This window comes from Apteryx mantelli, chromosome 1 (assembly GCF_036417845.1).
Source record: "Apteryx mantelli isolate bAptMan1 chromosome 1, bAptMan1.hap1, whole genome shotgun sequence".
Taxonomy (NCBI): domain Eukaryota; kingdom Metazoa; phylum Chordata; class Aves; order Apterygiformes; family Apterygidae; genus Apteryx; species Apteryx mantelli.
In genome coordinates, this window is record NC_089978.1 from 219,922,132 (window position 1) to 219,947,656 (window position 25,525).

Here is a 25,525-nt window from a genome sequence, read left to right on the forward strand (position 1 = left end):
GTGTCATCCAAGCCGATAAAAGGTTATCAAAAGAACCAAAAGGACTTGAGAGCCCTCATTTAATCTCACCAAAGCAGCATCACCTACATGCACTATTTTATCACAAACGTGCTGAAACTGTTTTTACTGCACAGGCATGCTATGACTTCTTTTTGCCATTGAAATTTTTCTTTTAAGCACCTTGGCTCTTAAAGCCCTGACAGATTCAATATGAACATAAGACTCAGGCAATCTATTTTAAGGGTTTTTTTAATTTAATAGTTAACAGTTTATTTGACAAAGAAAAAGACGTGCGACTTCCACACAAAAGAGGCAAAATCTGGCCTTTGCTACAAGTTAGCACTGTGAAAGACAAAAATGGGCACAGCTTGACTTCAGAGCAGCCCAGCGCTTTCTCCACCCACTAAAGGAACGAGGAGCCTGGGCTGTTTGGCACCTTTGAGATTCAGGGTAGAAATTTTAATTTAAAGACTTCTTTTTCCTTGTCATCCTCCCCCACTGAAGGACTCAAAGCAACGGCAGGCAAAGATTATCATGTTCACTGAATGGCAAATTGGAAAGGGTTTTTTTTGCCCTTTTTTTTTTTTTTTTTAATCTATTTTTGCTGAAGTTAAGCTTACTTTTATCCCTAAACTGAACTTCTGGCTATTTCATCTCAGATTCTTCCAAGAACTCATTTACACATAATATGAAATATTTTATTCATTTTGTTGGCATGCAGCCTGAGACCTGTGCTGGAGGGAATCTCCCTTAAGCCTATAGAGTTGCTTCATAGACTTGAACCCAGCCTCAAGACTGCTACAGTCTCCATTCTGTTTTGTTGCTGCGAAAAAGGGACGACAAGCCGGGCTGGACGATACCTCTGCCTGAAGAGACCTGTTACAGCGGCAGTGCAGAGGAAACCCAGGGAGAGTTGCGTTTCCCATAGCGTGGAGGACCTGTACAAGGTCCGCGCAGTCAGGAGATCATGCCCCGCTGTTAGGCAAATTGCTTCTAATGTCAAATAGACTGTGTGGACTAGAAAGAAAAAGGCAAGATAAACTGCTACAAGAAATAGCCTTAACACATCCAATCACACTTGATCTACGAGGCTAACGATAAAAACAAAAAAATAAAAAAGAGGGGGAAGGGGTATTAACAAAGAGAGAATGAGCTTACCTACTGCAGGGCTAAAGAGTGTACATACATCCAAGTTCCAAACTATATTAAATTACTGCTTTTTAAATATATGACCACTTTTATGGCATCTTTATTTGAATTAAAAGCCTCTATTCGTCTCTGAATTGATTTCAATAAGCCATGGAATACCAAGCGTATAACATCATACAGATTCCCAAGTAATACTGCATCTTCATTCTACCTCAAATGCTATTAAAATGATATATGAAGGAAGTAATTTCTTCTGAAGTGTCATCAGATCAGGCCCTTGCTAGAATTTTTAGACAAGTTGTTTTTATGCAAGTTACGACTTCTCTCATTTGTTCTGACTGTGCTATTTAGCCAACTGCTGCACTTTTTTCCGCTCCAAGGAAATGAGAATGTCCAGCACCCCACTTCAGGTATCGACGTATAGCTTACGATTTCTGCTTCTTGTTGGGTTTTGCACATGCATCTGTTTCTATGGACTATATTTTGAATGAGGGGACTGACTGCCTTTGATATTCTGTTTTGCCTTCATCATAAGATGAGAACCCACTGGATGGGCCAGAAAGTTCTCTGTACCTGTCACAGGGCTAAAAATAATGAGGCATTTAACTTTTATGAAAATCCATTCAAATGGAACATCTTGTGATAAAAGAATGGCTGCTGCCCAGAGCAGAGAGAGTTTTTCAAGTCTGAACTCCAGCGCAGACGTTGCTTCCAGAGTGTCAGATCTTCCAGAGAAGTATCCAACAGATGGTGGGAGACTTTGACAACATGATAAGGATGCTCAGCACAAAGGACTTCACAGGTATTCACAGAGACAAGAGACACACAGACAGAACAGGGAACGTGCTGTCATAGCAGAGGAGAACTTTTTAACTGCAAGACTAGTAAGGGAAAAGTAGCTGCAAAGGAGGAGAAAAAACACAAACTGAAAGAAGCTCCATGATTCAGAAAAGCTAAGTTAAGGATCTGGACTAAGTCTGGAGAACAATTGCGGATGGTAAGGAATTTAAGGCTAACACCTATTTTCAGGGGTTTGGTGCAGCTTACCTAAAGCTACATATTTCCTATGTTGGCTGAAATTCAAGTGCAATTCCCTCCCCTCCATCTTTTACCCCTAATCCTTTCCAAAGTCACAGTCATCTTTCCCATATGTCCTGGAAGGAACGGGCTATGAACCAGAGTGCCTTTATGATCGAAAAGATGTCCAAACCACTAGAGACTGTAGGGAGGACTCTGGACATCTATGCCATCAAACATGTGTATCTACAGAAGATGAAAAGGCAACCAGGTACCCAAAATAGAGTTGAAGTTGCCAGAGAAAAAGATAGTACTACGACCTACTCAAACAAAGAAGAAAAACATACTGCATCTCGGCAAATGTTCTGCCAGAAGACAATTCACTTTACAACACGATTTGTTTAGTTTCATGACATATGCATTTGTCAAAGAATATACATTCAATGTGCAGCAAGTGGGGTAAACTACTAAACTTAGTTATCAGCAGAAAATGGGAAAAATAGCTCATTCTTTGACCTTTTCTTTTGAATTTCCAATCCTGTTTTGCAGGCACCACTAATACCCTTAACTACAACTATTAATGTCTTTAAATTTAGTTTCTCGCAAGATATGCTTCACTTCACTTTTCTGCCCTAGTAGAACATTGATCTCTAATTTGTTAACACTCAGAGCTGCCAAAGAAAATGAAAACCTTTGTGAAAAGGACAAATCTATTCAAAATTCTTACAGCTATTCACCCAAGCATCTAATCTGCATGTAATTGTAGTATAGTCTTTAACATAAATCTTCTCAATGTTAGAGATGCACATGTAAACGGCACAACTATATTTATATCTCCAGCTGATGACAAGGTGCTTAACCTAAAACATTCCTATTTACAACTTTTCTTCTCAGTCTCACCCTTTCCAATATTATACATTATAAACTACATTCTCCCTAAGGTACCAGTATTTTTTATTTTTCAATCTCTCAAAGCAGACATTCCCCCCACCACAAAAAAAGTCATATTAATATTTCCCAAGAAATGTAAGTTTGGCAGTCCTTTCTCTCAGTGGCACTGCATACAAATTGTGACATTAGTAGTTGTTGGTCCCCTTTATTAAATGAACTCTCAAATACAGGTCCAAATAGTCACTTTTGCATAGCAAAAGCCACACCTTGGAAAACTAGGATCAGTGTGGGCCTTCAATGGGGGTCCATGGGTCACATGATCTTTCATTTCAACGTATACGGCACAAGTTGTTTTTTTTCCACTAGCCAGATACAGTTATTTCAAATACAGCTATAAGGCACTGCAGTCCAGCTCTGTAGCTAGTTTACCTCCTCAGTATGGCTACACAGAGCATCCCACATCTAGAGCAATGCAAAGTCAACTTTACATCTATTATAGTCATGGACAGTTGCAACTCATGCCCCACATGGGCAATTCTTACAAAACCTGGTGGTGTTAGGAAAGCAAGGGAAGAGAACTTGAGCCTACCCACGAAGCTGTTGTTGTAAACTTGTAGCAGAGAGAGCTCCGAGTACCAGGTAGCTCTTCTGTGACTACAGCAGCCATGCTGTTGTGCACATCCCAGGCTGACCAAACAACATTTGAAGGTCATGTTAACCTCTGCAGTCAGAAGAATGGCCTGAGAAAATCACCTTAAACATTGCCTGCTTCAAATTCATACTAGTCAGCTTTGCGAGGCAGGCAGCTATCCCATTAAAGCAGTCAAAAGAATACAATCAAATTGTTTCTGTGAAACATGGGTAAAAAGCTGGCTGGCTCATCAGGCCCAAAAGGCAGTGTTTAATGGTTCATGATGTGCTTGGAGGCCAGTTAGATGCAGAGTTCCTCAGAGGTCTATACTGCAACCTTCCCTACTTAACATCTTTATTAATGACCTGGAGGAGGAGACAAAATGCATGCTCATCAAGTCTGCACATGACACCAAACTGAGGGCATATGTCCTACGAGGAGAGGTCCAAGGAACAAGGCTTGTTCAGCCTGGGATAGAGGAGGTTTCGGGGGGACCTAATAGCAGCCTTCAGAAAGCTAAGAGGTTATCAACCAGATGGAGTCAGGCTCTTTATTGAGGCACATGGGAGGAGAAAGAGAGACAATGGTTGTCGATTGAAACAAAGAAGGTTCCTAACGGATACAGGGAGAAAAATTTCCCTCTGAGGGTAATTAAGCAATGCAACTGGGATCCAGAGAGCTTGTGGAATCTCCAGCATTGGAGATTTTCAAGATGCAACTGGACAAAGCCCTGAACAACCTGGTCTGACTTCAGTGTCTCTGCTTTAAGCAGGGCATCAGACCTGCTGAGGCCCCTCCTGATCCAAATAGTTTTGATTCCATGAATGTATGTATACTTACAGCCAGTGATATGCCTGGTATCAGAAGGAAAACCTGATATTGACTGGTAGACGTGCAATCTGCACTGCAGCTTTATGTGAAATTCATCTTGTGGCAGAAGCCCAGCAGAAAGAATCAGGGATTGGCTACATCTTCTTTCAAATAAATGGTAAGTAGGAGAGTTTAGTCTAATTTATTAGATCTACCACTATCACTGCTCAGTTAGATTGCTTGCCTAAGGGCATAATGAGCGCAAGATTACCATTTTCTGAAAAGCACAGTGCTGCCACAAATAACGCTTATGCGCCAATCATCAAGAGATCAAGAATAAAGTTCTTAAAAGCAACTCTAAAATATTCCGTCTCTCACAACCCAGGAGCCTTAGCAACAATGTCATCTCACATGCTTATTCCTGTCTCTGTACCACAGTTGTAAAAAGTCTTATCTTTGTTCTTCTGAGCTGATACCAGGTTGTGACAGCTTTCTGAGGCAACTGTCTCAGCACAGGCTGACATGACACTGCACCGAGGCACTGAGTTTTGACCAATACTACCAAAACCTTCACATCAAGGAATTACGAGCTGCAGTGCCCAGATACGAAGAGGTTATTACTCAGGATGACTTCAGTATCACCATCAGGTGAGACCAACAAACTTCACAGGCTATTACTGGCACAAATCTTCCAAATGGTGGTATCTGACTGCATCACTGTCAGGTGAAAACATTTTGATGATGTCAGGCTCAGTGAGTCAGTAAAGAGGAGCTGAACGCTGGCCAGACCATCATTTCAGTGTGCACAGTTCAAGAGCCACATCAAACCACCCACAAGGTAACACGGCAGGAAGCCTTTCAATCACAGAATATCAACCGGCTGACAGCTGATGCTGTAAAACAAGAGCTAAGCACAACAGTAGAAAACTAAATATCAGTAACAGGTTTTTAGCGATAATGAAAATGACCGAAGTGCTTCAGTGATAATCTCTTGCAGCTGCTTTGAACCATGCGGGAACAGTCTGCAAACATCAGGATTGGTACACTAAGAATGTTGGTACAATAAGAAATTGGTACAGTAACAATGTACATAAAGAAAATAAGAATTGGTACAACAGAAGATTGGTATAATAAGAATAAGAATATTAAAAAAATTATTTGGTGAAAAATAACATATGTATTTGCCTTTAATGATGGCTAAGTATCAGAATCCAAGAAAACTACTTTCGATACTCTTAAGTCTAAATGGAGGACTATGCTGCTACTTAGTGAAGCATGAAAGGAAATGAGCTATAAGCATGTTTAAATCAAGCTAATATAAGAATTTTACAATGTTCTCACAACTGAGTATCCCAGTAGTTCCATCTCTTTGGAACTCAGATGAAAATATTCTGCTGAGAGAAACATGGCCAAAACTAAAGAAGGTAGACTTCTCATTTCAAGCTCAGGAAGTGTGGGTTAGATGAGTGGACAGTGAGGTGGATTGAGAACTGGCTGAATGGCAGAGCTCAGAGAGTTGTGCTCAGTGGCACAGAGTCTAGTTGGAGGCCTGTAGCTAGCGGTGTCCCCCAGGGGTCAGTCCTGGGTCCAGTCTTGTTCAACTTCTTCATCAATGACCTGGATGAAGGCACAGAGTGCACCCTCAGCAAGTTTGCTGACGATACAAAACTGGGAGGAGTGGCCGATACGCCAGAGGGCTGTGCTGCCATTCAAAGAGACTTGGACAGGCTGGAGAGGTGGGCAGAGAGGAACCTCATGAAATTCAACAAAGGGAAGTGCAGGGTCCTGCACCTGGGGAGGAATAACCCCCTGCACCAGTACAGGCTGGGGGTTGACCTGCTGGAAAGCAGCTCTGCTGAGAAGGACCTGGGAGTGCTGGTGGACACCAAGTTAAGTATGAGGCAGCAATGTGCCCTTGTGGCCAAGAAGGCCAATGGTATCCTGGGGTGCATCAGGAAGAGTGTTGCCAGCAGGTCGAGGGAGGTGATCCTCCCCCTCTACTCAGCCCTGGTGAGGCCACATCTAGAGTACTGCGTCCAGTTCTGGGCTCCCCAGTACAAGAGGGATGTGGCACTACTGGAGCAAGTCCAGCGAAGGGCCACAAAGATGATTAGGGGACTGGAGCATCTCTCTTATGAGGAAAGGCTGAGAGAGCTGGGCCTGTTTAGCTTGGAGAAGAGAAGGCTGAGAGGAGATCTTATCAATGTGTACAAGTATCTGAAGGGAGGGTGTCGAGAGGATGGGGCCAGACTCTTTTCAGTGGTGACGAGCGACAGGACGCGAGGCAATGGGCACAAACTGAAACACAGACACTTCCATCTTAACATGAGGAAAAACTTTTTCACTGTGAGGGTGACAGAGCACTGGAACAGGTTGCCCCGAGAGGTTGTGGAGTCTCCTTCTCTGGAGATATTCAAAATGCGCCTGGATGCAATCCTGTGCAATGTGCTCTAGGTGACCCTGCTTGAGCAGGGGGGTTGGACTAGATGATCTCCAGAGGTCCCTTCCAACCTCAGTGATTCTGTGATTCTGTGATTCTGTGATTCTGTGATTCTGTGTATTAAAGAAAAGGGGGTTTTTTGCTTTTGAAGAATTTTTTTTTTAAAAAAGCAACTCTCCATATTTTCTAACAAAGGGAAGTCCAACCTGCACTGTCATCCAATAATTTATCTTGTCTATACACAGTAATATTTTGATTTGTGCAGTTGAAAGCCTACTGAAATACTAGCGCTTGCCCAGCAGCAAGATTCTCGCATTTCCAACATTCTGCACATTTTAAACATATATAATTAAAGAAAGTTTCAAAAAAAATTAAATGACAGTAGCAGCAGTAAATTCTTAACAAGGGAGGAAGATCATGAAAGCTGTTTGAAATGTGCAATGAATACAGTATGGTCGGTATTCAGTTCAGCGCAAGCGCTACGTCTGCGATGCATTATTTGGCAGGGTTAACTGCAAAAAAACAGTACACCTATTCGCTGGTATTAGAGGGGACGAGACAACGAAGATATCAACAGCCTTGCCCATAATCATGATGAAATGAACAGCTTGACCTATAGGAAGCAGAAACCTAGAGCAAGGTGCCTTGGGGAAGGAAAGACGGAGCCTCAGAAGAACAGAGAGCCTGGCCCCCGGGGTAGGCATGGCAATCCAGAAACAGAGGTGCCGGGTTCAGCTAGACCTGATACAAGACTGCTGCCCTTCAGCTTTTCCAAAAATGCCTTTCCTCCTTATGCTTTCTTCAACAATGCTTCCAAAAAAAGGTTGTTTTGGCATGTTGCGTTCGCTTCCAGCGTTACCTGCAGAATACAAAACTTGCACAATTTAAACGCAGTGGGATGCGGGAAGAAGCCCAGTGAGAGCCAGGATAACACAACCAGGTGATGCAGTTGGTGAGGACAGGAGACCTCTCTAGAGGATGGTGAAGACCCTTCGCTGTCAGTGAAGCACTCGGAGTGACTGGCCCCGGCTCACGAATTTACAATACAAAGCAAAAGAACCCAAAAAAGAAAAGACATGGAGTGAAAAGTCTCTGTATTACTACTCTAATCACAGAAGGCATGAATACATCTAGCACATAACGCTAATGTAAATCTCTTGGACGTAAGGCATTCTAGCTCTCAAGTACTGCAAACCCCCCAAAGTAGGGTTTGCTGAAAAATGCCTCATGCCCTGTCAATCACTACGCTCTAAAACAGTCTGCAATACATACTTCGGGAACTGGTATTACGCCGTCTCTGCACAATACACACGCGATGCTCTAACTACCTGATATGAAATATTAAAATTTGCTATCTTAAAAATGAAATACGTTCAAAAACACAACCTGGAAGCTCACTTAAAAAGCCTGTCGGACAAGTTAACCAAAAAAAAGAGTTAAGAAATAATAATAACAATAATCATGCTTTCAAATTTCTAGATGTTTTGCTGATTAAAACACTGATTCAATGACTGCATATTTTAAGTTGCTTATTTTCCTAGACAACAAATTGCGCAGTATCTGCTTTTATGGAATTTACCAGAGAATTCACTCTCATATGATATGTTGATGAACTGCATCCCTTCTTCCCCTGTTTGGGGAAACTGTGGCAAAGAAAAAGCAAGTTTTCTGGAGTCTCAGTCTGAAAGAAATAGGAAAATTAAGCAGATTTTTCATGCAAACTTCTACTCCTTAGTTACAGACAAAATTGCTGTTTATTCAAATAGAAATGCTTTGTATAACGTGGGTCAAAATGCACGTGTTTATAACCTGTAGAAATTAGCAATTATAGTTTATTTACCAAGCAAACTACTGCCAAACACTACTACGCTTTACTTTTTAAAACCGTAGGCTAGTGAGGATTACCTATTGAAATCAGTGGCAAACTTGGCACTAGCAGACTTTTGAGCTGGCATGTAGCAACAAGCATCTGCAATGCTTTTTAAAATACATATGGTATCAAGCACCAGAAATATCCTGTATTATTGCCATAGCCTGTTAGGGACAACGAATATCTCCTTTGCGCTTTATGTTTGCTAAACATATAGACAACAAGCAAAAAAAATTTTGTTACAGGAAGAACCTCTATCTGGATTACATTAGCTGCAGAGATGGAAAACACTGAAATGTTAGTAAGGTAAGACGTTTTAAGAAATAATAAATCTTGTCTGTGAATTAGACATAAGTTTGAACTCCTCTGTTCATCCGAATTTACTTCGTAATTACCGCAGCTATGTTTTTGTGTTTTAGCGCACATAAATGCATATTCCTGCATGATTACAGCCCACTGCAAGGTAAATGGTCTGACGAGACACGAGAACTTCCAAATGTGTCCGGCACGCTTACGGAGAGCGCGACGCGCCACCAGCCTCGCATCATCACCTCCGTGCCCTCTCGCCATTGAGGGCTCACCAAGACTTCTCCTCGACTGTGCATATACCCCTATTAAAAAACAACAGGAGCAACAAGAAGCCCCAAGCTCCCCTCAGCGGCCAAACAGGACCTATTTTCCTACTGAGCAGGTTGCAAAACCCATAAAACCAATGCAAAACCCATAAAACAACCCGAAAACGGTGAGCTCTGTGAAGGGGAAGAGCGAAGAAAGCTGCAACCGTCACCTTGGAGGTGCAAGTGTAAAGACCACGAACGCACATCCAGTTTTGCAGGAAGGAGCTCACAAGCGCAGAGCTTCTACCACAAAAACGCAACGCCAGCTGCCACCTTGCACTCTTTGGGCAGGATGGGGAGTCCAGGAATTTGAAGGTATCTGGGCAAAGCGCAAGACAAATTGGTTTGGCTTCAAAAGCAAAAACTTCAACTGAAAAGCAGTTGTCACTAGGCTTTTCACTAAGCCCGTTACTTTGCTTTTTGCCCCACTCCCCATTTTCTTCCTTTTACCTTCCTGCTCATCTTGAATTGCCCAAATTCCTCCTACCGTCTTTTAAGCTAGTGTATTAGTTTTGGGGGAGGTTCACAGGTAAGGCCATACGGGAAAAACACCTCGCCTTAACCTTTCACTCCTCTTTTGGCCAGGCTTCCCCAAAGCTGATATCCACATCACAGCTAACGTCATCGGAAATCTGGTACACTCAGTCTTCCCCTCTCTGCTTGTAGCAAGCTCAAAACGTGGCCTGATCCTCAGGTTTTGGTTCAGCAGAATTCTCCCTGACAGGAGGACGTTGCCGTTAGACGCAAACGCTCCTGCGTAGGACTCGATGTCTTGCACGTGAGGAGCGCAATGAAATGAGAGGAGAAAGACGAGATGCCTGCAGTCACCAGGGGCACAACACAACGCAGAGCACTGATTTCCCCACGTAAGGCATGAAATGCGCTCTGTGCAAAGGTACACCTGCATGAAAAAGCAAGTTCTCGGTGCTTATCGTACAGGAGTAGAAGCGAGGATTAAATCTGCAAATCCACACAACTGGAGGCCAAGTTATTAAGAAATTGTTTGTCGGCTTAGATTGCATTGATCATTTATTTCCCAGATTCTTTTTCCCATCATTTGCTCGTTATACGCCTCCCCCTGATGTAAGAGGACGTTTATTAGCGCCTGCATTTATTGCGCTGGCAAACAGAACCATTCCGCAGCGTTTCCTGCGGATCCTCTCATTCATCTATCGGTTACGGGACTCAAGCGTTTCTAAGGGGCAGAAAAATTAAAATATCACTCAGACCGAAAGCTGTGAAAATCAAGTCTGCATCTGCTTGGGAAAGCCATTTCAGCCTTCAGGTTTACAAGATTTAACAAAAGAGCGTTGCAGCCTTTCATATAAACGTTATTGCTTTACAATGAGAAGAATTACTGAACACAGCTCAGGCAGAAAAGCGAGCGTTTTAATAAGGAAGTGTCCTCAGAGCACAACGTTTTAATGCGCATAAAAGCATCACTGATACTTGTTTAAATGGAAGGCAACTGGTCACTTCTTGTTTTTAAGAGCAAGAGTGCAAAGGACAGGGAGCAGAAACCAAGCAAAAAAGGGACTGGTCTGTATTTTGCTTCTTCATCTCCCTTGTCTGGCTTGCCCAAAAAGAGCAAAGTAAAATTACTGGCCTATCAGAGGAAAGTATGTAATATATTTAAAAGATAAAGACGTTTTAGGGAAGTCAGTTCTAGCAGACTCCCAGGAAAGCGAAAGAGATGAAAGCATTATTGCTGTTGAATTATTCCTAATACTGCATAACCAGTGAAGTCTCCAAAAAAATAAATCCTAAAATTCAGTATGTTACCTGTCACGTTTCAATTTAAAGTTGAAGCATTTTCTTAGCATGGTACCTTGACAGAAAAATCCAAGCAAACTATCTGAGTGTTGTTTTAAACCATTAACTGAGCGCAGTTTTTGTACCAAAACTTCATTTTCTGTAAAGGAAAGAAGGGTGGAGGAGGAATATGAAAGCTGTCTACCGACTAACTACACATACGTTAAAACATTTTGCCATAGCCTATGAAGGGCAGTAAATACCGTCTTTTAACGTTCAAATCACAGATTTCTCCGTTTTGTTCGACGGTGCCTATTACCAAAAAAAAAAAACCTTCTCTCTCATGGTGCTTCTCTTTGTCCGACCAAGCCGCGTGGCCCAAGCGGGTGCGTTGGGCGGGCCGAGGTCCCGCGGGAGAAAAGGAACGATCAGCGCCGACGCTTATCACGGGACCGTGAGCAAACTCCTGCTGTTAAACTACGGCAGCGGGTCAGTAAACACCGAGATCCGGGGCAGCGATAATTGCGTAACTGCGGAAAATTCAGCGAAATACTGTGACTCGAGCAGCGAGGGCTCAAAGCTGGAGGAATGGAAAAAGCACGATGTGAAATATAGCAGAGAGCGGGGAGGGTTGAGGTTGCCTGTGAAAAGAAATCACGGCAGAGGAAAGGCTGATGACCCTCTATATAGAGAGTCAAGACTACAGGTAAAACATCAAAGTCAGTTCTGGGCAACGACATAAGTAAAAGGCATTGAACCAGAAGCTACTCAGGAAAAAAGAAAAAGTTACTAAGCTGATGATGGGTTAGAGGGATAAACTGATGGGGATAAAAATCAAAAAAACAAACAAAAAACACACACGTACAAAACACAAAGAAAATGGGTATTTGAAAAATCCCGAAAGATGACATAAACACATCCCCGCTGCTGGGATTCTAAGTTATTATTTTTCTATCCACTATATCATTATCCCTAGGTTTTATACAAATTTATACAGAAAGAAAACACCGAATTACCCGTTTTTGCTCCAAACCGAAAGGCTCAAAATAAAAATAAATAAATAAAGAACATCCCAAGACATGGTTTTGCACATATTGGAGAACTACAAAAAGGATCACAAACAACCTATATGAAACTACTGACTAAACGTTAAAAGTTAAAGACAAAGTGTGTTACCACATAAGCAAAAGAGCCTGGAATATTAGTTATCGCACTTTTTCTCCATTCATATAAAGACACATACACAATGGGAAAAATAATCTATAAGCAAACATTTAGAGGAAGATCAATACCTACTATGCAGCGTGGAGCAACTCCTTATTTTGTTATTAAGCAGCATTTCGGCACCGCTATCGATTGGATCTGTAATGATGAAAGATGAGACCGAACGAGGTATTTTGAATGGCAAAAGTGTCTCCGAACAAACACCATGTATTTTTGGTGGGTTTAGGGGGAAAAAAATGTATATATACAAGTCCTGGGTGTGTATGTGTATTTGATAACTAATATGCATATTAGCTACTTAATCAGAAAATGGCAAATAAAAGATAATGAGCAGGGGGAAAAAAGGCTCAAAAACAATTATTTCGAATAACGATTGCGGCTCAGGCAGATAGCGCATTAACGCAGCGCTCCAGGCAGAGGGCTGCAGCCCAGTCCGTCTTCGTCAGTCAGGTTGAGGTTTCAGATATCGTAATTGGCAGCAAGTTTCCTAATCTCAAGCTGCCAGGCAAGAAGCGCTCGACAACAGCTCCATCCCCCCAAATATAATGGAATCTGAAGAGAGAAATTTTCTAATAGTGGCAACACGAAGCAAGATCACAGGTTGGGGTGACAGCTTTATTATGCTAAACTGACAAAACGTTACACCCGGGTCAATACAGGACTAAAAAGGGGGGGGTTATGAGCAGTATGGAAATACAAAGCATTGGGAAACTAGGATGAACTCCTACTTTTATCTCACTGGCGCAGCATATGAGGTCAGACACAGAGAAGTCTCCTGGTCCAAGTACAAAGCGAGAAATTAAAATATCTTGATTTTATACTCAGGTCTCCTGCTGCACCAATTTGGGGAAAACCTGCACGAACCCACTGTCTCAGTTCAACATCCATGGGAAAAAAAACAAAAACAAAACGAGACACACACACACACCAAGAACTTCACAGAAATAGTGTAATTCATTATTATCTTTATAGCATGACATACAGCATTATTGCTCAAAATGGAAGTCAGAGTACATTGTGTTGCTTTTATCTGAAAAGCGTTTGGAAACAGGTGTTGTTTGGCTTATTTTTTTCCTTATTCTTGCTGAAGTCAGCAGAGAGGAAAGTCTGAACCCAACGATACCCAGCTGGCAGATAAGGTTGCGGTTACATAGGTTTAATACATACACGTAATCATCTACACACACATATATCCATGCAAGTATTTTCCCATGGAAGTAGCTCTAAAATAGAGCCCCAGCAAGTAGGTTCTGGCTAAGTTTGGTTAGGGAAAGTTTCACTACACCTCTTTGAAGAAAAAAATAAACCTTTTTTTGCAGGCCATTCCTAACCATATTCTTCTCCATTTATACAGACAGAGGAGAAATTCAATGAACTTGAATTTCCAGTGCTCTGTGGATAAAGACTGTGGTCCTATCTGCCTATCTTAAACCCCACTAGCCACAGTCAGGGCTTTTTCTTATAGCAAATACTGCCTTTGAAGTTATTTTAATTGCAAGGAAAATTACTAAGCAATTTTGGTGAAGTTTTTTGATATCCATCCACTTTGCCATGACCCCTCCACTCTACTGAGTCTTCTCTAACAGTTTAAGGAAAAAAAAAAAAACCCTAACACTTTACACACAAACTACTGACAAAAATGAACCGTAAGGTCATTGCAAAATCATGGTAATACCTGCTATTTATGAAGGAACTAACTACTCTCAGTTGGACCAGAATTTCTTCTGTTGAAATCTGGATTACAGAAACGAATTCAAAACAAAAAATTACTTGAAAATGTACTGAGAAAACGACTGACACTCCTAATCCTATTAGCACACAATTCTGCAAATAAATGTGAACTTCCTATCTATATATATAGATAGATAGATCTCTTTATATAGATATTTATATGTAGATATACAGATTTCTATATAGAGAGAGTTGTAAACATATATAAACAGGAAACATAATGACATCTCACAAAGGCGGGGGGTGGGAGAGAGAATTTTCTTCTTTTAAACCATGGATATTTAGAAACTGCCACTATAAGCACTGGTTAAAATTCAAAATCCTGGTTAAATAATACAACATAGGCATAGTCACTTATAATTTAAAGAGAAGGAATGTCTTTAAGCTACCTTCCAGCAAGCCGTCTTCTGAAACACAGGAGTTCTGGTTAGGTCAGTATTTGAACGGAACAACCCCAAGGACGACACAGGCACTGCTGGCAGCATCGATTTAAACTGAGCAAAAGCTAGACAAAGACCAAGCATTTTTAGACATGCCGTATTTACCAAATTCATCTCTCCAGACAAAAGAGTACAGAGCATCTCCACTCACAAACAAGCTAGAGAAACTCTCCAAGTCGGGAATGGTATGAGAGATTATTCTATGAGACGCGTTCTCAGAAAAAGAGAATTACAGTGTGCATCGAATCCGCTGTTGAAAGATCCCTTCACTCATCTGCAGTAAGGAAGATATAAAAGCAAACATAACACACAGTGATTACGACTGTCCCTATGCATTATCTTTAAAACAAAAATGCGTTTGACCACTATTTTGTATTGCCCAAGGGACAATTTGGAAAAACCTACCAGTATTGTGTCTGTCCCATAAAGAAAGTACGACCTGTTCTTAACTGGACAAGTGCAACTCAGCAGGTCTGTCAGCTCTGTGCTGGAGGCAACGTCATTCCTTCACGGGAACAGCGGGAGAACGTTTGCCTCACGTAAACGCACAGTACCTGGTATCATCGACCAAAACCGTTTTCTGCCTAACTGGATCCAGCCCGAAGTCGTGAAATGCCGCACTTGTATCGCTGCTATTTGATTCTGAAAGGCATGAATGAATGCAGTACAAATGCGCGAAGAGAAAACATGCTTACTCTACAGAACACAAACTTCTAAACACAAGAGGCGGGAGCAGAATCATCTTCTGGTTATGAAATCCTTGCTGATACAGTCATGCAAGATCAAAGAAAACAAACAGACTGATGACTTAAAACAAATAGAAACAAAAGAATCCGTAAGCCGCTAAGATGCATTGTAGGAAATAATACTGTTTGTAGTTCTTATATTGCTTATAAAAGTCCCACTCTGCTATCTACATCTTCCAAACTACAGTTTACAAGAAAACGTAGTAAACAGATTCTAGTTATTTAGTTGTTGAGACTTTGGAAAGGCAAACAATATTCTGAAGCGTTCTGAAAAAAACGCGGAAGCCGCATTGTTTGCACCGTAGCACTTATGTTCATTATAAACACGTACGAAAAGCCAATACTTGGCTGTGAAGCTCAGCTATATATTATCTCCTTTTCAGAGCGCTGGGGCTATCACTGCCAAGCACAGCGGTCCATTCTAAGCCCTGAATAAAGAAAAGGAAGAGATCATTAAATTATAATTTCCCTGCACAATTGGTATAAGCATTTCCTACCAACAGGATTAGTATGAACGCAAGATCCCAGAATAAAGCTGCTCAGCAGCGAGGATGGCAGTTCAGTGTCTACTAAATTTGATTTCTCTGAAAATCCTGACACATCATAATAGCAAAATCCTATTTACTGTAGCAAGCAGGATGGATAATACTATTTAACACCTGCTAGAGTATATGTCATCAGCTCACAGCTTTGTGCTCTGTGTGCTCATCCTACCTTAAGGTTAATGCTCCCTGACAGCCTACATGGTAAGTAGAATCCTCAAATTAAGTGCTGAACCTATGATTTGCAAATCCTTCCTCAAAATTTAAGTCATGAAAAAAATGGATGCAGATAAGAGGATCATATTTTGAGAACTTATGTCTGTATTCTCAGGCTCTGATCCGGCAGTAAGCTCTGTACGACGCAGGAGTCTCCCTGCACAAAGTCCACTAAAGTCAGCGAGGGTCTGCCCAGAAACCACAGAATCCGCACCTGAAGAACTATCTTGGGCAGTGACTTAGTTGACTTCTAAATCTGGAGAGCATCTAACATAACACTGAAACCTCCAAAGGCTAAGAGTATATACTCATTTTAGTATCTTAGACTGTAAGCATATTCACGCGCGTAGTACCCATCCCTTACTGACAGCATTTCTAGGACACTCGCAAGCATAGACAATTATCTTGAATGAGAACTACCCTCATTAGCATTGGGATACACATCTTGCTCATTCACATAGATAAACTACATAGTTGTGCTACACGGCAGTCTATTAAAATCAAATCCCTTCTGCTCCTACAACTAGGAGCATGATTCTCATAATGATGCATAACGGTCACACGAGAGCTGAGCTTGCTGAGGAAGATTTGAACTGGAGAGAGCTGCCTCACTCTCTCTCCATGGAAGCATGCCCAGACACACCTTGTCATGAACATCTGCAGGCCACCAAAACCAGATGCAGAAGAAGGAGAGGATCAAGCAGCATTTCCTATGTATTAAAAACATTTTAAAGCAAAAGCAACAGCAACTAGGTGAAGGAATGACAGGGGTGTGAGCTGCTCTGCAGCCAAAATTAATGCAACCGTGGAGGTGTGATTAGAACCTGCATACCAGTGACATGTACGTTAGGGATGTAAAGGTGGTTAAGAGGTCTATAGCCACTGGGGCTTGGAAGTTATATTTAAACAAGTGGCGTAACTGCAAGGTGATGGACATGGAGAAGCTGAATAGCACAAAGACAAATACAAGAGGACAGAAATGCACGCGTGCACGTGTGTGTACACACAAACACGAGAGACGGTTAGTAATAGAGGCCGCAGCGTTGCTCTTCGAGGTAGAAAGTTGTACGATTTGTCTGAGATTTCAAGTGTTTTTCCTTTTGCTTGCTTCACTATTTTAAAAGAAAAATCAAGCCACTTAGAATACCACAAATGCCAATTATATATAGTAAATAATTAATATTATGTAGGGTACACATACATCAGCGATTCAAGCACTGCTGTCTAACTTTCTACTTTTTTTGCTGTTGTCAAGAAACACCATTAACCTATAAGCAGACAATAAAAAACACTGCCCCTGCACTACAGCATCTGTTCTATCAGTTGCTTCAATTAAAAAGGTAATGCCAGCTAGTGGTAATTAAAAAATAAAAATGATATTAAAAAAAAAAATCGAAAAACCAACATCAATAAATCACCCCAGAACAAACTTCTACCTCCATCTCCTATAGCTATGTATTACCCAGACCTAAACAGGTCTGTTCTCTCAGAACAAACGTAGGCAACACTGTTCATAAATCTTCTGGAACCCAAGAGCAGAAAATGCCCTTTTAACACTGATGAATTTTCCTTAAAGCTTAACGTGGGAACTCTTAAATAACAACTTTATATCCTAGGCAGATATACTGTACAAGAAGGTTATTCTTTAACTCCTTTGTTAAACTATCTCATTTTGCTCAGCTGCTGTGGAGTGTGTAATAACTCAGAGCTCGTGTGCTATCTTTGACCTAGAAACACTGGCAGCTGTTAAGGGAATCACTGCTTTTTTGGAAAGTAGCAAAAGGTTTTTAGCACATAAACCAAATTTATGAACAGATATTGCCCTCGAGAATAGAACTGTTTATGTTTTAGTATCGCAGCTGTCACTGGCGCACAGTTATTTTGTCCTGTATTAATCCCCTGAAAAGGTTGAGCATCTTCACTCAGTCGCTGAAATATTTTATAATTGACAGGCTTCATCTGGCAGTGAATATGTACAATAATTTTCTCCGTAAGGAGCACACTGCGCTGACACTAATCTGTTGTGTTGTCGTCTCCCTTTATTATCAATGTCTGCATTGTTGTTTCAGCAGCACTGAAGAACACAAATATGAAGCTTCTAATTGAAAAAAGCTAAGTAATCAAAAAGCCAATTAATCACCGAGATGAGCTCTGACACTCGCTGATGCAACAGACAGAAATACCACATACGAGTAACCAACGTATTTTTAAAGGGGGCTTATTTGATGTAAGAATGATCTGAGAATCTAATTAGCATTTTGTCACAGGTGACAGACTAATACTGCACATTTCTTCATCCTGACGTTACTTCCCCGAGCCCCGCTTGCTCCTGCCTTACCTTCCATCCTCGTCCTTTCTCTGCCATTCAGCACGTACTCTTAGGCTGTGTTAGCTTTCACTGAAATCAGGACAAGTTTAGGATCAAATAAGCAGCCTATTACCGTGCTCTGTAATTTCCAAAATGTTAGCCTTTCCCAGTCCTTCCTTTCGCTCTTAAAAAAAAAAAAATCTATTTCCAGCCCACTGCTCAAAAATCACCAGTACTGAGACTTACAAATGACCTTAAAAGAGGCTGCAGGTGCAAAAGCCTGGATTCCAGGATACACGACCTCTGGGCTTTTGTAGGCTTTTGTTCTATAATCTTCACATCTCTGAACACGTTCAAAGCCAGATCTGGAGGACAGAGTTCACCTCGTTTCAGAACTCTCAACTCTTCCTTCTGTATGTGCACATTTACTTTGAAAACCAACCTGATGACAATTTGCCAAAGCAAAGGTTCCTTAGCTTACCAATAAGAAGCCTGAATGAAAAGACGAGCCTTATTATCACGAGAAAACCTCAGCTCTGAAAGACAGGGTGAACGTTTTCCATGGAATAAGATAGTCAAGTCAGAACTGCTTGCTGTAGTCCTGGAGAATTCAACTCCAGGAAGAGAAGGCAAGAGATGGCAGAGATCGTCTATTCCACACCTCTTGGGGGACAACAGCTTAGTAGTACTCTTACAGACAAAAATAACGCTACCGTTTTTTATAGCTCATTATTTTAGTTGTGCACAGCAATGATATATTCACAGGCACGTTGAAACAAGATTCCACACCAATGTCTTCACTCTATAGTGCCTTCCACTTGCTACTGGCATTAGCTACCTGCTTTAACATTAAAAACAACTAAAGAATGAAATCTAATTTGTTGCATAGCACCTCAAAAAGGTAAAACACAAGCTTTCAGATGCAGAACCATGGTTTATTATGCGTTCTTTGTCACAATCTATTCCAACACTGTTTGCACTATAACACTAAAATGGAAGACCAACAACTAAGAGCTCACATACAATCATGCCTTAAGAATTAACCCAAACCAGCCTGGTTGATATACTACAGATGCTTTCTCCTCTAACACCAGCCAGTTGTTTGAAAATAAGGTAGGTATTCGGGGGGGGGGGGGGAGGTTGTGAAGGGTCTTCATTTTTAATTGTTTAAATAACGTGTGGTTTTAGAATCATTAAAATAATTTAGGCTCATCCCTTCAAACTACTTTTCATGGCCAAGAACATGACTTCATTAATGTTATCTTCAAAAAGGTGGGTGAAAACACCAAGACAGTATCTCATGTGCCCCGTATTTAAAATACTCGTTAAGATCAATTATACATACTGATAATTCATGCAACATGCTCTCCTTCCTAATTCATAAAAACAAGGGTTTCGCTTCCTTCTATCCTGCTTAGCTGCATAAAGGAATATCTATCATATTAACACAGTTTTCAGCACTAACAAAATCCAAATTAATCATCAATAGGTAGCCTTTGAAAGAAGGGTGGGGGGCAGCAAATGTATTCAGGTTGAAAGTTATATCAAACCCGGGATGTAGAAAATGACAATTGTAATTAGTTCGAAAATTACATGCTGCAGAATAACATCCTATAACACATAAGAATAAAACAATATTTAAAAACATTTCTTATTAAATACACTGTAAGCACTTTACACAGCTTACCAAACTTCCATACAGTTTAGTTTCAAGTCTACCATGAGACTAGACACAAAAATGCTTTTTAAACATGTCATAAACAGCTTACACTTAATATTACACTTTTCCACGTACAGGTGGTGGCTTTTGAAGGACTAATTCTGCCAAAGGTAACTGTGGACAGCAAGGGAAGCAGAAATTCAGTGCGTGCTACACGCTTCATATGTAATTTTAAGATTACTTGGTGATACCCATTCACTCGCACTGGTTCTTCATCTGTACTGCTATAAATATAACCTCCTGTTAGGATTAACTCTCTGAATGCAATTACCATGAAATCTCATTGTAAATATGAGACATTAGTCAGCTAGTAAGAAAACAAAATTTTCAACATTAAAGCCTCCATCTTGTCAATATTTGATAGAAACAGTTGTAGTTAACGCCAAAGAAAACCCATATCCACAGCTTTGATTTTTACTGTCCCTAGAGAAGTCATCTTGTTTAACAATAAAGCATAACCAGAAAGTCAAGAGCAGAAACGAACAGAAAATTCATCTTTAAAGGGGAAGGAAAGCTTACCCTTTCTTCCAGTCGAGCCAGCTGCTCTTTGTAGTAAGCATCATGTTTCTTCAGTTCTCTGTCTTTCTCTTCCAGCTGCTTGGCCTAAAAAAAAAAGAAAGAAAGAAATAGAAAAATAAAACTGGATCAAGACAAAGCATCACTTGCAAAGCAAAACATCTAGTATAAATTGTACCATTAAGCAGTATACAGCGGTTGAGAACTCCAGTCTATTAGTTTTTGCCAAGCAGTACGTTAATAAGATGATGATTGCTGCATTGAAAATACACAGAGACTGTCTATTGTACTTTTTCCCCCCCCTTTCTTAACAGCTGTGCCACATTTCTTCCAAATGTGTTTGGAAATGTCAAGGATGGAACCAAGCATACCACCCCGAAATGAAATTTTTTCATTAACTTTGCAGATCACTTCTGAACTTAGGAAAATTCTTCAAGCTACAAAAGAAAAAGTCTGTAGAGCCTGAATACTTAACTTTTTTCCTAGGTTGTTACTAAGTGGACATTTTAAGGTCAAAATAGTCAAACTTCCATCCATATATTTGTAGGCAGTGGTAAAAAGAATTTTTTCAAACTAGCTGTTTGACTGAAACCCCACTTCAGGGATGCATTTAGCATGTGCTTAATTCTAAACACCTGAATATTTGGAAAGAGCCAAGTGCTTACAGTATGTGTAGAGGCAGACCTAAACAGTACATCTACAACTCTGCTGCCCTTTTTAATTAGTGGTTATCCTTCTGGAAACTCCTTGAATGGCTGAAGCATCAATTAAGTAAGCTGAAACACTTTTACTACAGGATCAATCATGTTGATCAAGCTGCTTCCACATTATTTTAAGCTACCGGACTTCCATTTTTTCAATACTGTTAAGACTTCAGTATCCATGTAAGACACCCTACTTTCAGCATTACCAAGCAAATTGACATGCTATTGCTTTTCATCTGGAGTATATACTAATATGTAGTATTAATGGCACTCATTAAGAATTATAAAATGCATTAAAAGTGCACACATGCACACAAAATACATGTAGAGTTATAAGTCCTTCAAAGGAAATACTTGACGATTCTTTTTAAAAAGCAGTGGAGAATTTCATACCTAAAAGATCAGCACAAATTCATTCCAGGCTCATAATAATTTAGAAGTAAAATATCTTAGTGAACAATAATTAAATATCAGTGGTCATCACTACAGCAGCCCACACAGAATTAGTCATTTATCTCTAACATATTGTTTTCAGCCAGTACTGAATACCACAAAGCCCACTGTAAACAGTTCCCTTTTTAGCACTACCATGTGAGACGGAAAACTATAGTACCTTCTTACTACTAACGATAAAGTTTCCAAGTCACACTCAGAGACGCATCAGAAAACTTATTTACGCCACACACTGTACTATACTTGTACGGATATAGGGCTTAATTCTCTTTGTCAAGATTAGGATACTAATTTCATTTGATTTTTTTTTTTTTTTTTGCAAATAGTCTAAGAATAAAAGCTTTGCTTCTTCAGTTGTTCCTTGCTTAACTACTTACCTTTTGTTCTATCTCCTGAAGCATGTAAAAATCAAGAAAGTCAAGTCAAATTCATCATGAAACAGTGAATATAAAGAATAAAGAAATACATGCATGTTGGGCACATCTGTGATCTAGAACAATGCATAAAACTACACAGATGATTTTCTTTTCATGCAACTTCACCAGAAATATCCCTCCTTATCCAAAAAGCACACAGCCAAATTTTAATTCTACTTGTGTGACCCAAACCTTGGCTCTCTCCCAACCAGCCGATCTTCAGCATAGTGCTGTAGAGCACTTGCTACTAGCCTGTCCACCATCATTTAAATCAGCCTTTATTCTCTACAAAAAAACTGATTACGAGTTTTTCCAAAGCTGATTACACTAAATATCCTACAACCTAATTACCATGCTTTTTACTGACCATGTTTTTGCTTTTTCCAGATAATCCCTGTGCCATCTCTCAAACCTGCCTCTTGCCCTGGCTCTATAAACAACTGAAAATTGACTGCAGGTTGTGCCTCCCCAGATCATTTCCTTTCAAGCATCTAATAAAATGCTATAACGTGTTATTATCCTAGTTCGCCCTATGCGATTATTCTGTGCATGATAACAACCCTCATGATCCCGAAATATTTGCCAACTCAAGAACATTCCTTTTGTTCAAGTACAGCTAAATAGGTCAGTGACAAAAGAAAACGTAAAATTAATGTTCCGTTGTGCTCACAATAATTTTATAAGTTTCAGTTCTTGGAATTCAAGTGTTTCACAGGATTCGATCGATGACTTGAAACCAAGCACCAGAACTGACTTTGGAAAGCCAGTAAGATATAACAAAAAAGCACGCAAAAGCGTCGTAACGGAATTCACTCTTCCACGTTTCCGAAGATTCACAGCAGCGGGAAGCTTCAGGGCGCAAAGACTCCAAAGGTCAAACTGGACACAGTAACGATGGAGGCAATGAAAAGGCACCATGCCACAAACCCTCCGCTCCTTCTCGTCCGGCTGATCAGTGAGAATCAATTCTCTGCACCTCACCCAAAGAAAACAGCAGGAAATTATGCGATCCCTCTTCTCCTCGATGAGGATGAGGAGCGAAAGAATGAGAGCAACCTCAGACCATTTTACAAAGCAGACAAGTCCCACCAGGTTCAATCCAAAAATCCCCCTCCAAACCTCTTGCATGAGGATGCTAAAAACATCTCATACGTTTAACACGATTCCTTCATAGCACAGTTGAAGACTGCACTATGCTACACAGCTGTATTCCCAACTTGTGGGAAAGCTTGCAGCTCTTCTGCAGAATTTCTGCATCGTTTATAAACGCAAATTATGGTTTATCCATGTTAGGTGGCTACTGTTTTTAACTCAACTCCCAATATTCTACCTGGTAGTCCTTACTGTGCTGAGCATTTTAAGGCCCATTTATAATAAAATTTTCTTCACACTGGTTCCATCCACATTAACCACAGTATAATGATCAAATAGTGCTGTTGCACTGATTGCTTTTTGTGTCAAAAACTGAAATGGACACCTACGCACCTGGTCTATATAAAAAAAAAATAACATGGAGACATCTGAACTTCTGATTGAAAACTCAACAGGTGAGTTAAAGCTGACTTTGGCTGCAGAAGTGTCTGAAACCTTGCAAGGAAATGCAGCTCAATCCAGATAAAGTCTCAATGACTGATGTCTAGGAAAATAGCATTTTTCCTTGAAAACTGCCCTAAGTATAACTAAATAACAAACTTTATAGGACACAACAAATTACCCAAAATCTTTCATAAAAAGAGAAACACAGAACATGGAAGACAGGAAAATTGAACTGTTTAATTAAAAAGTTGTAGATCACACAGTATATTGCTTAAACATCTCTCTAATGAAGAACTCTAACAGAAAATATTATTATAAAAAGTAACTTCAAAACCTCTAGAACCTTGATTTCTACAGAATTACCAGCAGGTATTCTGGGTAGCAAAGTATGCTTCAGCTCCTTCTTCTCTACTTTGAGCTGGTTCAGTTAAGACGCTGCATCTGCAGGTCATACCCTCAGAATTATCCTATTACATGGATCAACAGCAGAAATAAAGTAAGAGATGGATCAAATTATAGAACAAATAGAATTAAGAGTGCCATGAAAAATTGACATTTATGGAAAAATTTGAATGCAGGTAGGTACGGAACTAAAATTCTGTGAGAAAAAACTGCTTGCAGGATTTGCAACTACTAATCTGTAATTGTACCTCATATAGATATAATTAATTCCGAGACAGTCCCAGTGAAGTGACCCACAGAAAATGAATAAATTAGCAAAACATTCCAGAAAATCTGCATGTGCCTCCAAACTGAAATTCATTTGTGTTGTGCTTGCCAATCGAATACTGTTCAAAATAGAGAGATGGATGTGTTTAATGGTATCTGATCACTAAATTTATGCATCCAAGAGACATATGAGTAGGGGAATGCAAACTGTATCTGTTCCAGGGGTATCTATCTAAATCCAAGGTTTGCCCTAGCAAGTTTATTGTTTTGGTTTTTTTCCTCCCAAGACATTTAGCGACCAAACAGCAGGATCTCACTGCCCATGGGGGCGAGTTATATTCACACTGCTCGTTGCCCTGACTCTATGGGAGCCTTCATACTCCTGATGAAGTAGAAATATTAAATCAGAAAAATACTGGATAATACATTAAATCAAAGCTTTGGTTCCCGATATTGTGACAGTAACTGCAAGATCTGGAAGGCCAATAAGCAATTCAGTAAAAGAAGTTTCAGGCATATGGCTAATACCACTGGCATTTGTAAAATAATGCAGTCACAGCAAAAAGTTTTTAAAAAAATATCAGTGACATTTATACGGGAGACAAAATAAACATGCCAACAGAAGAGAATTCACTGCTGAAATATAAACATGTAAAGTAATTTTATATTTATGGGACTGCAGCAACATGATCCCAGTGAATATCAATTAGCCGTAACAAAATAATTAACAGTAGCCATGTATTCAATTAGCTGAATGCTGCACTTTAGTTGTAAATGAGATATTGTAACAGGTTCATTGCTTCTTCACAAAGTAACTCTAACAAGCAAAGCATTTGCTTGGGTGTTATTTAGAAAGCAGCTTCAGAAGGTCACCTTTGCAAAGCAGTCTATCCTCCCAAGTCAAACCCAAATTAAAAAACAAAAAAGTGACAGCCGATATTAAACACAGAAACTTCAGAATGCCTAGAAAGTTAGAGCAAGATTTAAAGGCCAACCTCAGTTTCAATTTCAAGAGTTGCCACCGGATTTTAACGTAGCGCTGGTATGAATTTTAATCATCGGAAAAATGGATGCCTACCAAGAGGCCGACTGTGCATCACCCCCGCAGCTGCAGCGACAAAAGCTCA

The 25,525-nt window shown here is 40.3% G+C and overlaps 1 protein-coding gene across 3 annotated transcripts in view; it reads right to left on the minus strand.

Annotated features, from left to right (window-relative positions):
- Positions 1-25,525, minus strand: part of CHCHD3 (coiled-coil-helix-coiled-coil-helix domain containing 3) — a 152,539-nt gene that overhangs the window by 33,836 nt on the left and 93,178 nt on the right. For all 3 annotated transcript variants that reach the window (XM_067317544.1, XM_067317543.1, XM_067317545.1), the window contains exon 5: positions 20,624-20,707. In XM_067317544.1, coding sequence (XP_067173645.1) covers positions 20,624-20,707 — 84 coding nt within the window. The remainder of the gene's footprint in view (positions 1-20,623; positions 20,708-25,525) is intronic.